Source organism: Salmo trutta, chromosome 32, assembly GCF_901001165.1.
Source record: "Salmo trutta chromosome 32, fSalTru1.1, whole genome shotgun sequence".
Classification (NCBI taxonomy): Eukaryota; Metazoa; Chordata; class Actinopteri; order Salmoniformes; family Salmonidae; genus Salmo; species Salmo trutta.
In genome coordinates this window covers 16693661-16711147 of record NC_042988.1, presented here as the reverse complement: position 1 = coordinate 16711147, position 17487 = coordinate 16693661, and the positions used below count along the sequence as shown (strand labels likewise).

Sequence of the window (17487 nt, the reverse complement as noted above, 5' to 3'; positions counted from 1 at the left end):
TGTGTGTGTGTGTGTGTGTGTGTGTGTTTGTCTGAGGCACAGTGAATGAGACCAGGGCAGTCACACTCAAATCTTTTTGACTTCTATTCTGTTGATACGGCAGTTAAAAGTTTAAGGGAGAGAGGAGATTCTCAACCGACGACTGTGGACAGAGCTGCATAATGTGTGGATAATACTGACTGAGAGGAAGCAAGGCTAAAAGAGTATGACTGGATTGTGAGAATAAATTAGGTGTGTGTGTGTGTGTGTGTGTGTGTGTGTGTGGTAGAGCAGCGGTAGAGCAGGAGGGAATGCAGTGGAGAGATTGTTTGCTTTCCTTTAAAAACACAGAGTCCAGCAGCCAAAACACACATTCTTTTGTCTAGGGCCTTGGCCATTGTCAACATGCTACTCCGGGAACACATAACTAGACCAGGGTTCTGTCAGTCTCGTGGCTGTGGAGGACGCTGTTTGGTCCTGCAGCCTTATCAGAATCTGGGAGTTCAGTTCAGACTTTTACAGCCATCTGGATTCCACCACTGTTGTGAAAGTCCTTGTCCACTGAGACTGCTGTAGTGTAGCCTAGCAGAGCAGTAGCTGTTGGACCTTCGACCAGAGCCAGGGAGTGTTAAGTGGTAGGATGTGGGGAGAACAGGTGTGTGGGGGGGGGGGGGGGATTTACCGAGGGCTGACTCCTGACCTTTGAGGAAGAGAGTGCGCCAGAGCCAGTCGAGGGGGAGGTCTGTGGGGTGCAGCGGGGCCCGGGGCCGGGGCCAGAAAAGCCAGGGTAATCTCCTCACGTCACAACAGACCTGAGGGTCAACGCCAGCTGCAGCCCCACTCAGCCCCAGCCAGCACCATGCATCTGTCCACATCTGTCAGAGAGACTCAGGCTGCCAGGGCTTTACTTTACTCTTGCTAGAACAATGGAGCTATTCTGCCTGGCTGGTGGACGAGGCACGGACACCAACACACACACACACAACATTACCTCACAAACACGCACATGCAATGGAGTTACTTTTTACACCTTCAACCAAAAGGGCACCAACGACAACAAAAACAATGCAAATATTCACATGGTATAATGTGCGCACACATGCAAAGAAACACCACAGAACACACCCAAACACAGGCAGGAACTTACAACCACTATAGTGTCTGGAAGAGGAGGGAGGCAGTATGTTGAGCCCATCACAGGGCCGGGATCCACTGGGAAATTACAAAACAGGTGACAATGAGATTGAGCTCCTCCGACGTTCTACACTTTATGGGGGAGACTTCTGAACAACATGAAGGGACCCAGACAGACCTACCGCAAAGACCCGTAACTCCTATGTTTTACATGTTGAAAAGCAGACTGTGTTCAGGCTGAGCGTGTGTTCCTCTCCAGATAAAGGAGACGTGATTTATGTGTGTGAATCAGGACACCTCCGTTCAGCCCGTGTGAGTGACAGTAACCCAGAGACACTTTTTCTGCTCTGTGTGTCATTGTGCAAGGTAACCAGAGCCCACCCTCTCAGACACAATACATCACCCAGCCTGACACAGGGGTCGTAGGCCAACTCACCTGTGGACGTCACGCAGTAATCTGTGACACGGTTCGACACACTACGGTCACGGACTACAGAGCAACAAGTATGGATGAATGGCCTGATCCCCACTCAGACAGCGACCTATTCCACAGGTATTGTGAACCAACCAAAAGCCCATACAAGAAGAGGGACAATAACAATAACAGGATAGAAAGCACAGCAGGGCCACCATCTTGTCATCCCCTTCAGCAGGAAGGAAGGAATCTCCAACCTCTACACTTCTGAGAACTGTCATGAAAGTCTTTTCCTTCCCTTGTTTGCGAGCTTGCTTTGGGAGGAATTTATGAAGGTATGGGAATTTGGTAACCTCCAACAAAAGTCCCTCTGAGGCAGTGTTCTGCCCACAGCAAAGCACAGCCCCCGTCAGCCAAACTCCCACCACCATCACCACCATCACCACCACCACCATCACCACCACCATCACCACCACCACCATCACCACCATCCCCACCACCACCATCATCACCACCACCACTACCACCACCATCCCCACCACCACCACCATCACCACCACCATCACCACCACCACTACCACCACCACCACTACTACCATCACCACCACTACCACCACTACCACCACCACCACCACCATCACCATCACCACCACCACCACCACCACCACCACTACCACCACCACTACCACCACCACCACCACTACCATCACCACTACCATCACCACCATCACCACCACTACCATCACCACCACTACCACCACTACCATCACCACCACCACTACCACCACTACCACCACCACCACCACCACCACTACCACCACTACCATCACCACCACCACCATCACCACCACCCCCACCACCACCACCACCAACACCACCACTACCATCACCACCACCAGGAACCAGCAGCTCCATTTCTTATTTATTTGTGAGAGTCCATACTGACACCACACTGCCAACAAGAAGAGATCCTCCTCCCCCAACACCCCCCTCCTCTCTCTCTCCCTGCTCTCCTCTCTCTCTCCCTGCTCTCCTCTCTCTCTCCCTGCTCTCCTCTCTCCTGCTCTCCTCTCTCTCTCTCCCTGCTCTCCTCTCTCTCTCCCTGCTCTCCTCTCCCTGCTCTCCTCTCTCTCTCCCTGCTCTCCTCTCTCTCTCCCTGCTCTCCTCTCCCTGCTCTCCTCTCTCTCTCTCCCTGCTCTCCTCTCTCTCTCTCCCTGCTCTCCTCTCTCTCTCTCCCTGCTCTCCTCTCTCCTGCTCTCCTCTCTCTCTCCCTGCTCTCCTCTCTCTCTCCCTGCTCTCCTCTCTCTCTCTCCCTGCTCTCCTCTCTCTCATCCTCTCTCCTCTCTGCTCTCCTCTCTCCCTGCTCTCCTCTCTCTCTCCCTGCTCTCCTCTCTCTCTCCCTGCTCCTCTCTCTCTCCCTGCTCTCCTCTCTCTCTCCCTGCTCTCCTCTCTCTCTCCCTGCTCTCCTCTTTCTCAGAGAGGAGCCAAGAGGTTGGGGGTAGGGGAGAGTTATGTGGGCCAAATAAAAGAGCTAAAGTAGTCAGAACTCCATTGTGTGAGGGGGGGGGGGGTTGGAGCGGAGTGGAGGGAGGAGGGGCAGTGACCCAAACAGACAGTCTTTCAGGCCTGAGTTTACACGGACCAACAGATCTCAGCTGTAGCCTGGCAACAGTAACCCATGGTTGGGGAGAGGGTGAGAGGTGAGGGGGGCATTTGGGAGAGACATAGGGTTCTGTGAAGACAGTTTGTAAAGTTCTGGAGAGCATACAGCAGGGCCACCACATGAAATAAGAAGAAATAAGAATTTAAAGTCATAAGACATGGCCAGATATGGAATAATTAACACATACTAACTACACTACAGCCTCTGAATGAGTGTCTTCATTTTGTTGTCAGCAAACTATTCAATGATCTCTTAGGTAACTTAGAGTTCAGTTAGTGACATGATCAAACAGAATGACCATGATCAACTATAAAAGGATGTGTGTACGAGAGTTTCCCCGTTTAAAGTCCAACGTTTTATTGAACAATGGTGCTTGGCGACAGACAATGGAGGTATTGAAATGAGCAGAGGGAGGTTTGAGGAGCGCCCCGATGGCATGAATATTAACCATGTGAACATTAAGACAATTAACCTCCTCTTAGAGAAAAGCAAATATGAATCTGAGCAGAAAAAAGCTGTCACTAAACCCTCTTAACCCTCGAGGGGACAAGAACACATATCAGTGAATTTCAAACTCCTGTGGCTTTGCTCGGCTCAATGCTCTTTGTAAGTCCTAGTTTCTCTGGTCAGAAGACTGCATGGACATGGTGCAATTTTGTACCTTGGCGTGACACATGGCTGCAATTGTGTAAATAAGGGCTCTGTAATGCAGTAAACACACACATTTACCTCACATTAAACTGAAACGAAGACACTGATTCTTTAGGAGACAATGCAACACTAAAGTTGATATCTTAAGAAATACCTCAAATGTCAACACCCTTTCTTCTGGAAAAAAAACCTCCCTGAAATAGTTTCAATAGCAAAGCAGACGTCCATAACCACATCACATGTATCCCAGGGTTGAGGTCTTCCAAAGCATTCTTCAGTGTGCTCCACCACAGAACCCCACCCCCCCACCTAAACTGAACCAGACTGCTGCAGAGCCTGAGAAAATAACAGGGACTTTTTCCAGCATAAAAGGCTACTTCCTCACAGAGTTTCTCAACAAATGATTCCCCGTCATCAAACGACAGAACTTCCCTTCCAATATCTGGCCTGTTTCTCACTGCGATGGTTCCAAGTTCATTCAGGAATAATGTATAGCCAGGCCTAAATGTGACTAATGATGATGAGACAGCATTTGTTCCAATCCAAAGACCAAGTTCATTTATCATAGTTGGCTATTCTACTGCTCAGTGAACATTTATTTCACAATGACTTTGGGAGAGAGCAATGAATGGATTCCAATATATTCAAACAAAAGCTTTTATGAAGACAGGCTGATGGATTAGAATGTGGAGTCCAAAGCAAACAGACCAGCACAGAGCGGACCGTTTTACAGGAGAAAGGCTGTGTGATAATCAGAGTCATTGGAGGTATGTTTACAAGACAGGGACTATCTTCCACAGTGATAAGAAACCTGGGGGAGAATACTAGGAAAAGGGCCAAAGAATGTCCATTATCTCAAGCACTCTCACCAACAAACCGCTGGAGAAGTTTAAGATGAAGGATGAGGTCCTCACTTCTATCTCCTCTAACATCTTATAAACACCAAAACAAACACTCGACAACGTGGGATTTGACTTGTATCTTTCTGTAACCATGTCTGGTTTCTATCTACTTTAAAGGTGCACTATGCAGAAATCGCTCCACCATTTCCTGCTTGTTAAAATTCGAATAGTTCGCCAACATTTCAGTTTATGTGACCAAACAAGCAGGTATAGTGTAGAGAATCATTGTACCATCTAAACCTCTGTGAAATGTCTTTTCTATAACCAAAACTATTGTATTTTCAGCTGTTTGAAGCTGGTGTGCAAAATCGAAAGTAAAACTAAATTTAAGAGTGGGAAGCATAGAAAGAGCACACATAGAACAGATCTACTGCTTCTTTGACTTGCTTTCAATGAGAACGACAGATCTATAACTGATCGCCCAGATCGTCCAAAAAGTTCGATATTGCAGCTATAATGCACCCTGCTGCTCGCTGCCTACATTAACACATTTCTGTGTTGTGGAAAAATGTGCTTGCCTTTCTTCTGGTCATCTGAGGGAAGAACCCATTCCTTCCTCTCCTCAGCTAGTCTGGGTCTGAGAGGAGAGGGAGGGGAACATGGGGAGGAGTCTCGATCGGCTGGGCTCAACCTCAGTTATTCCAATGACATGTCTCTTTAGAAGCCGTAGTCTCCCAGCAGAAAGAGAAACAAGCAGGGGATGAGACAGAGGAAGGACTATCCCTATCTAAGCATGAGATTTAGACATATAGGGACTGAAGCATAATGTAGTTAATAATAAAGGACTTCATTGCATATTTTCTTCCTCTTTGGGCCACACAATAATGGACAGTCTGACAATGATTATCTAGCTCAGTTGAGTGTATGTGTCTCTGTGTCTGTCTCTGTGTCTGTGTGTCTCTGTCTCTGTGTCTCTGTGTCTGAGTGCTGTGTGCGTGTGAGTCAGTGTTTGTTCTTAGTAGAGATTCCAAATATAAAACATGAAGAGTTCACATGAGAAAAACAAGCAGGCAAGTTGTACCACAATCCCTGATGATGAGTTGTGGCAGTAACATGATTGCGTAGGGGACGCTGTTGGTGGTACTGTGGTCAGTGTGGATGGAGGGATCAAGGAGGAGGGCAGAGAGCAGTGAGGAAGCTGCTTTAAGCTGCACAGACAGGATGTGCGTATGACAGCGGGTCAGAAGGCACCACTTCCTCTGATAGGGCCTGGGAACCACAGCCCCCCAGTTCTCCTCCAGCCCCCATGAACCAGGAGCAGTGGGGGCAAACCCCCTTCTACCCGCGACCTCCTCTCTCTGCTCAGACCCAACCACCACTGTCTCAGATAAATACACTTCATCTTCCCTTAGATATGCAACCACCTCAAATCCTATCTACAGGTCCAACAAGCTGAATCCACAGGTTCCTTCAAGTCGGGAAGAGACCACTGACTCCTTGGGAGTGAATCTCAATTGTGTTTACTTGATTCCATGGATCCTCACTCATGGATGCGTTTTGAGGAGGTGAGGGAAGAGGATGCAAGGAATCAAGAAAGACAATTGAGATTCACCCATGGAGTCAGTGGTCTCCTGACATGACGGATTGGAGATGGCTCAATCTGCCTGTCAACCAGACACGAGAGATCTGTGGTTCCCTCCCGCTGCATGTTGGCGTGAGAGAACCTAATTGTCTATCTATCCCACCAGTCATTCCAAACATGCCGTTTTAAACGAGAGCCTGTGGTCAGGGTGTTTGAAGCATTCCTGAGAAGCCTGCAGGATGAACGGGCTGGAGGTGAGGGGTGAACGGGCTGGAGGTGAGGGGTGAACGGGCTGGAGGTGAGGGGTGAACGGGCTGGAGGTGAGGGGTGAACGGGCTGGAGGTGAGGGGTGAACGGGCTGGAGGTGAGGGGTGAACGGGCTGGAGGTGAGGGGTGAACGGGCTGGAGGTGAGGGGTGAACGGGCTGGAGGTGAGGGGTGAACGGGCTGGAGGTGAGGGGTGAACGGGCTGGAGGTGAGGGGTGAACGGGCTGGAGGTGAGGGGTGAACGGGCTGGAGGTGAGCAGGACAATGCACTGAGAGGAGCAGCAGAGGGGGAGAGGAAAGGAGGGATCTTACTAGGCATTCCTCTCTAATCCAGCGTGACGACGCCAGAGAAAACACTACTATCCCCAAGGTGCTCCGGGCAAAGCCAACAGTACTAACTAACTGTGTTGTCCGCCTGCATCGCTACGCCTGTCACCGTTTTTGAATCAACATTGTTTCCACGTCATTGCAAAAAAACAAAATCAGTGTGATGACGTTTAATCAACGTGGAAAACTGATTGGATTTGCATAAAGTCATCAACGTAAGTGAATTCATGATTTTTTTTGTACCTAAATCCAATGACATGGTATCATTTTGTGTTGATTTCATGTTGAATTCATGTTAGTTGACAACTCAACCAAATGTACATCAGAATTGTTGTTGAAATGACATCTGTGCCCAGTGAGTGGGGAGTGTGTGTAAATCTCTCTTTCAAGGTGAATTGGCTCTATTCAGGGGTACTGTACAGGATTACATCTCAGGGATGGGCAACTTTAATGGGGGTGGGAGTCACAAAAAGCTGAACTGTCATGGGGGGGGGGGGGATATCTGACTGAGATTGACTAACAAAATCAATTGGGGCCTGGTCGGTAATTCGACCGTGATTACTACACGTTTAGATAGCTGGCCGCAAGACTAACTTACAATCTAAAAAATTTTTGCTGACCAGGGCTATTTGAGTGACCGCCAGTTACCCATCCAAATCATAATCAAATGGTCTATCTGGTCTATCTGGTTTGGATCCAAATGACAATAATCACATTCAACAGAACCTGATGCATTTTCATGAGGAAACTCAGAATTCTGCTCAGGTCTTTCTTTCCTCATGGAAAATAAAGCAAACATTAACACATAAAACCCTACTACACAGAGACCCTACTACACAGAGACCCTACTACACAGAGACCCTACTACACAGAGACCCTACTACACAGAGACCCTACAACACAGAGACCCTACTACACAGAGACCCTACTACACAGAGACCCTACTACACAGAGACCCTACAACACAGAGACCCTACTACACAGAGACCCTACTACACAGAGACCCTACAACACAGAGACCCTACTACACAGAGACCCTACTACACAGAGACTCTACTACACAGAGACCCTACAACACAGAGACCCTACTACACAGAGACCCTACAACACAGAGACCCTACTACACAGAGACCCTACTACACAGAGACCCTACAACACAGAGACCCTACTACACAGAGACCCTACTACACAGAGACCCTACAACACAGAGACCCTACTACACAGAGACCCTACTACACAGAGACCCTACAACACAGAGACCCTACTACACAGAGACCCTACTACACAGAGACCCTACTACACAGAGACCCTACTACACAGAGACCCTACTACACAGAGACCCTACTACACAGAGACCCTACTACACAGAGACCCTACACACAGAGACCCTACTACACAGAGACCCTACTACACAGAGACCCTACAACACAGAGACCCCTACTACACAGAGACCCTACTACACAGAGACCTACTACACAGAGACCCTACACACAGAGACCCTACTACACAGAGACCCTACTACACAGAGACCCTACTACACAGAGACCCTACAACACAGAGACCCTACTACACAGAGACCCTATACACAGAGACCCTACAACACAGAGACCCTACTACACAGAGACCCTACTACACAGAGACCCTACTACACAGAAACTCTACTACACAGAGACCCTACTACACAGAGACCCTAGGACACAGAGACTCTACTACACAGAGCTCCTAGGACACAGAGACCTTACTACACAGAGACTCTCACACACACACACACACACACACCACACACACACCACACACACACACACACACACACACACACACACCACACACACACACCACACACACACACACACACACAGGCTGAAGTGGCTGTTCCCTATCAACTGAAAAACTGTCCCTCGTTCATCATGTCCTAAGAGGCCGGGAGCTTCCATGGAGGTCATTATAACACAACACTTAGAATTTATAGACCTCACTCTGCTACTGAGGTCACATCACAGCTATTAATAACACACAGAGCCACTGTTTCCATCCCTCCATCCGCCTGGCCTCACAGACAGACAGCAAGAGAGAGAGAGAGAGAGAGAGAGAGCGATGAGAGAGAGAGAGAGAAGAACATATCTTTCAGATCCATCCATCCCTGACAGAGGATCTGAAGCCATTGTGCAATCTGTGGTGGGGTCCACTGTGGGCTTTGAGAGACACAACACACAGAGGATAGATAAACCGTCGGAGGAGCTGGGGAAAAACACAGAGACAAAGAGCGTTCATCCCCAATGGCAGTGAGAGAGAAAGGGAGCATGTTCAGAGAAGAGGAGGCCTGTGGGCTGGTCGGCCGGCCGGCTCCATTCCTCCACGCACGAGCCCGTCTCTCCCAGCATGCGGCCAGCAGGCCGCTCAATGGCAGCACCTGGCCCTCCGCTTCTCCCCCTTTGTCAAAGATCTGACTTCACTGGATTACCATCACAACATCCACCAGCTGTCCCCTACACCCCCCCCTGAATGACACCCTCTCAATCTGCCTAATTATCTCCAGCACTCCAGCGGCCCCTCGTTGCACATTCCATCTACACACAGACATACAGGGGCAGGGCAGGGCGGAGCAGAGGGGGCCCGTGGCCCTTCAACTGACTGCTCACCTAGAGGGCCACTCTCTGTGATACTCAACCTCTTCACCATCAAGTGCACCACACGTCCGTCCGTCTGTCTGTCTGTCTGTCTCTGGGCTTTGTGCTCCCTTGGCCTTGTGTTCAATTATGGGATTCAGAGAGAGAATGAGGGACAGAGAGGACAACAACGTTCTGTCCAATGATTTGTGTATGTTTTGTACTTTCCCCAACCAACCAGGATGTTGATGTTAGCAGGTGCATCAAGAGAAGAGAAAAGAATAGCTAAGACTCATAATATGACACAACAGGGAGTATCATGCCCTGAAGCCAAAGCACTAGATCCAATATACTGTTATCATGATTCAGAGAAGAACAAATCACTTGGATCGCTGTAGTGTGTGTTACAGGTGCATCAGCATAGTAGTCCCTCCCAGGCCAGACCAGCCAGCCCCTGCACCTATCAGAAGTGACCCGTCATGCTGGCTCAGTGAGACGGTGGAACAGGTTCCAGAAGGATTGCTCCTGTAATCTGCTATCCACTACACATGTCTGAGACCCTGCTCGTTCACCTTAGACAGGGACACAGAAGTGAACCATGAGGGGCAGGGGCGGAAATCCCGGGGGGGACGGGGGGGACACGACCCCCCCATCCTGGGGAAAATATGACTTGTCCCCCCCAATATATCACTGAAACATAACTATGTAATTTAAATAATATTAATAATAGGCAATGAAAGCAATTGTGCTGATTATAGACACTTAATAGCGCGTTTTTAAGTTTCAAAAGATTGCGACCCCCCCACCCTTTGCCTCACAATGGTTTGATCCACTGCCAGTTCCTTAGTTGGCAAGGTAACAGAGGGGTCGTATCTACTGTCTGAAAGGCACTCAATGAACGTAACTGACGTGAGGTTAATCCAGTCAATCGCGCACACACACTAGCTGAATATGCAGAGCTAGCGCGCAAATATTAACTATTAAGCTAGCTAGTACCTATTCCATTTATGTGGCCTCGTCAAAGATGGAATCTTTGCTATCGTCAATTTATTCCAAGATCAGCATGCAGATGATGTAAATTAGTGCTTCAAAGTCCCTGTGATAAGGTTAGCGATAAACTGAAGTCCAAACTGAACAGAACTACACTCTCTTCTACCATTGTCTTAAATATATTTAATGGTCTCGTTACAAAAGCTAAATTGTCGCAATTTATTTATTTTATTTCACCTTTATTTAACCCGGGTAGCAAAGATTATAGCAAACACCACTGAAACGGAATTGATGCTCGCTAGCTTTTCAAATTCAGCTATTGTTGGAAGCCAGCCAATATGAAACAAACTATTAAAATTACAAAAGGTTGCAGCATATGTTGTGTAAATGGTGAACTCATACAGCTGTCAACTCTTGTCATTTTAATCCGTTTCACATTTGCTAGCTACCTTTTAGATCGAAGCCCAAATAGAATGATAAAAGATAAGATGATAGAAGCCCATCTCCTACTGTAAATAACCTACACACTGTGTGTGTAGCCAGCCAGCCAGCCAGGTAGAAAAATGGCAGAAAAATAAAAGACGGACATCAGAGTATTTTTCAGTACACCAAAACGCAAAGTAAAAACCCTAGTAGCCTAATATCTCAAAGACTAGTTGATAAAATGTTCATAAGAAAGAAATGAAATTCTAATGGAAATGTTTCACAATGATGTCATTAGGCAGAGCAGGCAACAGATGGCACACAGACAGCAGAGTTGGGGACAGATATGCAGGGACAGACTGGCAGAGACAGGGAGTCTCAGGTAAGTTTGTTGAGTCTTTGGCAACATTATGAAAGGTTCTCAATTTTTATGACTTGTAAAATAGGAACATAATTGGAAAATGCCATGGATACCCCCACTCTCAACTTAAACTGCTGACTGAACTAAGATTTGTTAAAGGCAATGGTATTGCTGTTGTGATTAGTTGTGTAGTTTTGGGTACCGGTAGTTAGGAGTACGGCAAACACCTTATTTCTTTGGTTCCTCAATATACATTTACCATATTAAAATGTAGGCTATGTGTTACAGCACTACTTTTGGTGTCCCCCTCAGGAATTACTCTTGAGAAAATGTAATGTAATTGTCCCCTCCAAAGTTGATATCAGATTTTCGCCCCTGATGAGGGGGCCAGGCAGACAGGGCCACAGCAGTGAACCATGAGGGGGCAAGACAGACAGGGCCACAGCAGTGAACCATGAGGGGGCAAGACAGACAGGGCCACAGCAGTGAACCATGAGGGGGCCAGACAGACAGGGCCACAGCAGTGAACCATGAGGGGGCAAGACAGACAGGGCCACAGCAGTGAACCATGAGGGGGCAAGACAGACAGGGCCACAGCAGTGAACCATGAGGGGGCCAGGCAGACAGGGCCACAGCAGTGAACCATGAGGGGGCCAGACAGACAGGGACACAGCAGTGAACCATGAGGGGGCCAGACAGACAGGGACACAGCAGTGAACCATGAGGGGGCCAGACAGACAGGGCCACAGCAGTGAACCATGAGGGGGCCAGACAGACAGGGCCACAGCAGTGAACCATGAGGGGGCCAGACAGACAGGGACACAGCAGTGAACCATGAGGGGGCCAGACAGACAGGGACACAGCAGTGAACCATGAGGGGGCCAGACAGACAGCAGTGAACCATGAGGGGGCCAGGCAGACAGGGCTAACAGGGAGGGAGCAAAGCTTCATGGTTCTGGTATGCTTAAAGTAGAGTTTAGTATCATGTCTTTATGTTTGCCAACCAGACAGAGGATACATTGGTATCTGGGACAGTAACAATGACAATAAGAAAATAAAGAATATTATTGTCACCTGAGAACAGAGGAAAATAATAGCCACGTTGCACAACTTCAGAGAAGGACCTGATCAACAGCGTCTGCTCTGAAACATCAGGTAGGGAAATCCACAGGTTGATTTCAAACAGAGCGCTAATGGCTAGTTTACCCTCGATGATTTTCAGGTAAAATCTCACGTGTCTCACCAGCTCTCTACAATTTCTTCCTAAAGCTACCACTTTTATCTCTATCTGCTATTTCTCTCTCTCCATTCCTCCCTCACTCTCCTGTGCCCTTTCCTGTTCTCACCCTCTCCCAAGCTCTCAGCTCTCCTGATGGTGCACGGTTACAGTCAGGTATCTGGGAGAAGAAAGGCTCTTTTCTGCTGTTGTGGATCTCCAGTTACACTGGGATCCCAGGGGATGGGGCTGGGGTGAGGTGGGTCCTCCAGTCGCCTCTGTCTAGGACTAGGTCTGGTTTGACCACTCCGATCTGCTCTCCCGTTGGCCGGGCTGAGGCTACGCTGCCTGTCCTGGTCATGGCCCTGCTGTGGGCGTGTTACCATTTTGTGTGGTATGGCATTTAGATTTTCTAGTGGAAATCTCTTCTATGCATCGCTGTTGACACTGACCCAGAGGGGTGATTACACATTAATGGACGCCATTAAAGTTGGGAGATGAATGAATATGCTTGGTCGAAGTTCAAGGGTTTAACTATGTACATTAATACAGTAATGACCAGTAGAAGGTAGAAACATAGGCTAGTTGGTAGCAGAGTTATGTGAAGACACTGAGAAGTCTTTTGCTCCAGAAAGTCTAACCAGTTTGAAAACAGAAGAGAGCTCATCTCACAAAGAACAGTTTGAGGAGCTATTAACACAATTATACATTTACCCAGCGCTTTCCCTGCCTTAGGTAATGATTTGAGAACTTTATTGTCGCTTGTGGTTACTGGCGGCACATGCGTTTACACAGACGCTGCCTGCCACTTGTATACCTTTATGCGGTGTCTGTGACTGATCTTTTACAATGGCCATGTTCTCAGACAGGTCAGAACTAGGATGTAAGTAATGAAATGAGGTGGCAGTGTAGAAAGTTCCAATCAAGCAGCAACTATAGTATAGACTAGTCTAGTGGAATCACTGGTCCATCCCTAGTCTACATAGGGAGCTACTATACAGCCTGGTTGAGAAACTCTACTGAGAATTGGAATGATGCTTGATGACGTCAAATAGCCTTTAGCCCAACTGTAGCATGAAGGTGAGGGTCTTGTCACCAACCAAGTCCTAAAAACGACTGTAGTGGAGGGAAGCTGCCTGTCAGCCAATCTCATCAGACAAAAGTAAAAACCAAAGGAACCAGCATTATTGTTCCATCCAATTCTCAGCTCTGGTCCAACTTCAAACCCTAATGTATTATAGGCTTTGGTTTTCCCAATGGTAAAAACCCTAACGGCCCCGCGCCATCATCACACTGTATTTATCCTAACTACTGTTTCCCACGTACCCCCTCGCCTACTGGAAAAACAAACACCCCTAATCACTGTGAATGACTGTGAGAGCTCACACAGAAAATGTCCAAATCAGGCGGGAAAGTAAAAACAGCAGCCCCTGGCTCTCTCATGATAACAATCATGTTGCTTCACCGATATAGAAACCGTGGGAAACTCTCAAAAGGAATTCTGCTGGTTACGAAACAATCCATCGAATTGCATATAAGGAACAGCTTAGTCATGCTATAACCAGTTTAATACTGTGATTTATGTTTCACAAAGCTCTTCATCTTCAACAGGTGTAACTGCAAGTGAACGGTGTGTCACAAGCCAAACACGTCCAGGCTGGAACACTCCATTCAACCTGTCTCGTGTGTATCCACGCATTGTTCATTATACACATTACACCCCAAGTAGTGGTTCGATTGCAGATTGAAACATTTAACTAAACGTGTCAAATGTTCACCGTAAACACGTGCAATTGTCCACAACGTAGCGATAACCACCCAGCACTTGGCTGAGTTCCAGCCCATTGTGAGCGCAGTGCAGCTCCAGTAGTTTGCGATGCAATGATTTACTAACCAACTCTAAATAACACCAGTTCTGCATACTGATACAAATGACTAAACTATGGCTTCTTGAACCGTTTCTACACCATAACTCCTCAACTAATCGTGATAGTCTACTCATGGGCCTGGGCCTGGCCTGTTTTCAGAGTTCCTCCTCATCATGTGACCATTTGGAACAATGCAGGCCTGCAGTGAATTCGTACATGTGTGATCCATAAAACATGATGTTGCACTTACATGCATCGCGAGGGTGAGTCTATGCACGTTCCTCCATTGTCACAAGGTCTGTATTTATCCACGCAGCGGAATCCTGTGGAGAGGAAGGAGAGATGAAGGGAGTCCTGCCCATGGTGATCAGGCCCTTTTCTCAGGGCAGTTTTGAAATATTCATTTAATCCAGACATTTGATAGAGCATCCTATATAATTTGTGGGCGGAGAAGTGGGCATTTAAAAAATATATATATATGATCAAATTACACTTTTCTGCTGTTCAGAATCAATCATTCCAACATACCGGTAAGCCATGTGCTGGATTTCAAACATGTTGCTCTTGGCTAGACAGTTCCATTTTCCCACTCGTTAAAATGACACTTTATGGACACACCCGCTTACATGGGAACGTTACGTTGACTTTCTTGGCAAGAGCTGATAGCTTTATCTGCGACTGAATGCAGATGCATGCTGAGATCCGTGTAGACAGAGAAACGAGATAAGATTCCATTTCTTTTTCATAGATTCAAAATCGTTTTAGTAATAATAGGTTTGATATGGTAATTATTGACTATATGGGATAACTATAAGAATATCTGCCAACCCGTTTCGTTGAGGGTAGGCAAAGCCTATAAGCCAATGAATGGTTTCCATCATTTGTTTAATTACAGTGTAATGTAGCCGACTCAAGTTGATTCATGTTCAGGGTTATTGCAAGATAATTAATTAATTCAGAGTTCAACTATGAGCTTCCCTGTATACAACCAATCAAATGTTGCAACCATAAACTTTTATTTTACTGGATGTCAACAAAATAGACCTATCGGTGACTTTCTCAACAGTAGGCCTAGTTCAACGGATTTTCGCGCACAAACAGATCTGGAACTCACAACCCTATCAAACATCCATCCAAAAGGTTTGTGAGCCATATGTGGTAGCTTATTACACAACATAGACAGATTACCTTTTTTAAATCATGTTCAATTATATTCTAGCACTCATCCCATCCCCCACATCAACACAGTTCAATTGTTAAAAGCTCTTTGTTCAGGAGGGGTAAATTTGCCTCATCACCCCCCTTCACTCACAAACAAATCTCACCCTATAACGTTACCCCCACGAACGAGGATAATAAGACTTCAATGAAATAGGGAAAATACTTATCTCCTACAAGACATACATATGGAATTCCGTTTTTATGTGAGTAAACCGTGCTTCTAGCCTACAACTTGTGGACGAATGCCCGAAGTAACTTTCTTTCAATTGTTCCATTCCGCGTTCCGTTGTTGCGGGCTTGGTCAGCGCTGCCAGCCGCGCTCCACACCACCGCTTGTCATTATGTTCTCACCGTGGCGATCAGCCTCGCAAAGTTACCCACAGAGACGCATTCCAGTCCCGCAGAGACAAGCGGATTCTTTGCTGTTATCGGATGCAATCTGTAAACAAAAATCTCACCACAAACTAGAAGATGCAACATTGATATCAACCTCCGCAAAACACCTCCCAACTTCCTTCCATTGAATACATTGGGCTTTGTCACTCAAACACTGCTAGAAGTTAGAATAACTTTAGTGGGAACATATTCCAGGATAGAATCCTCCTTGTTCACTACCAGTCTACAAAGAACATTATGCAATTACAAAGTTGGTAGCCTATTACTGTAGGCTTGTTATCCAGTTATTAACCCGTTATAATAGCCTTCTTAGGTGTTATATTAACCTGTTAGAAATCTAATTTTGAACCGCACTAACAACCAACCATGCTTTTGTAAATGAAATGCTTAAAACAAATCTTTGTAGCCTAGACTAGAGATCAGCTAGCATGTTGTCTGGCATGTGCTTCAATCTGAAGCCATTTAAATTGCGCAGCGCACAGGTGACAAAATGTAACGTTAACAATTTGTGAAGGGAAAAAAACCGCAAAAAGCTAGAATATGTCCAGACTTGTCTGCTAGTCAAATTTAGAATACAGCTCACATACACATTCATTGTAATTTATGTGACTGTCAAATAAATTAATTGTCCTTACCTTCGCAATTATGGACCAAGAATAAAATTGGTAAAAATATCCAAACTTTATAATTCCCCCCCATCTCGGTGGAAATGTGTCCCAACTCTTCTCTTTGAAGTGTTAACTTAGCAGTAATACATCCTTTGAGTTCACCGAGAGATAAAAGTTCCAAGAGGCAGTGTCTGGGATCTTCAAAAAGTTCATTAATCAACTAAAAATAAAAACGGTGTATAAATGGTATAGGTCCTATCCCGGATTAGCATTGGCAGCTCGGACACGGCTGCTGTGCGTCTCCTCCTGGAACTTTTGAAAAACTTTTTTTCTTCTCAGCTTGAAGTCTGCGCTGGGAAACAACTTGGTATCACTCCGCCCTCCTTTCCTCCTCTTTCCACTTGCAGTAAGGGGTTACACTCCGCTCAAGACAAATAGTCCGCAAGCCACCGGTCAATGGACCGGGTAAAGTGTTTTTTGTATGTCATTAGCAACATTTAGGGAGAGACCAGTCTTGTTGTCTTTCAAGAGTATGAAACTTGAAAATAATTTCAAAGAAACAGTAAATTATCTAATTAATATGACAGCACGTTAAGACATAAATGTTATATTGAGTTTTTTCAGCATTGTAATCGATCTGTAATAGCCAATCTAGAGTAGATTTACATGAAAAAAAGTTGTGATCTCAATGCAACAAATCCATGAATTAATGTTGACACACTGTTAGATATCTAATTTCTGATTTATGTAATTTTTTAAGTAGCCTACATTTTCCATGGGTCATGTTGAGTGTCAATCAAGTCGATTTTGAAATATCAAAGGAATATATAGAAATGTCAACTTCTACCATAAAAAATCTTTGCCATTACTACTTGATATGATCTGTTATTATCAACTTTATAATAGCAGATAACACTCTTTGTAGAATAACAACATGTT

The 17487-nt window shown here is 46.3% G+C and overlaps 1 protein-coding gene across 2 annotated transcripts in view; it reads right to left on the bottom strand.

Annotated features, from left to right (window-relative positions):
- The window catches only part of LOC115171254 (neurogenic locus notch homolog protein 2), a 54996-nt gene extending 38121 nt beyond the window's left edge, over window positions 1–16875 (bottom strand). The window contains exons 1-2 of one of the 2 annotated variants that reach the window (XM_029727886.1): window positions 16576–16875; window positions 14574–14646 (exon numbers count right to left, since the gene is read on the bottom strand). In XM_029727886.1, coding sequence (XP_029583746.1) covers window positions 14574–14646; window positions 16576–16639 — 137 coding nt within the window. In that variant the 5' untranslated portion in view covers window positions 16640–16875. Of the gene's footprint in view, window positions 1–14573; window positions 14647–14851; window positions 16113–16575 lie in introns of those variants that run through there. The other variant, XM_029727887.1, reaches the window with a different exon arrangement.
- Between the last annotated feature and the right edge of the window lie 612 nt (window positions 16876–17487).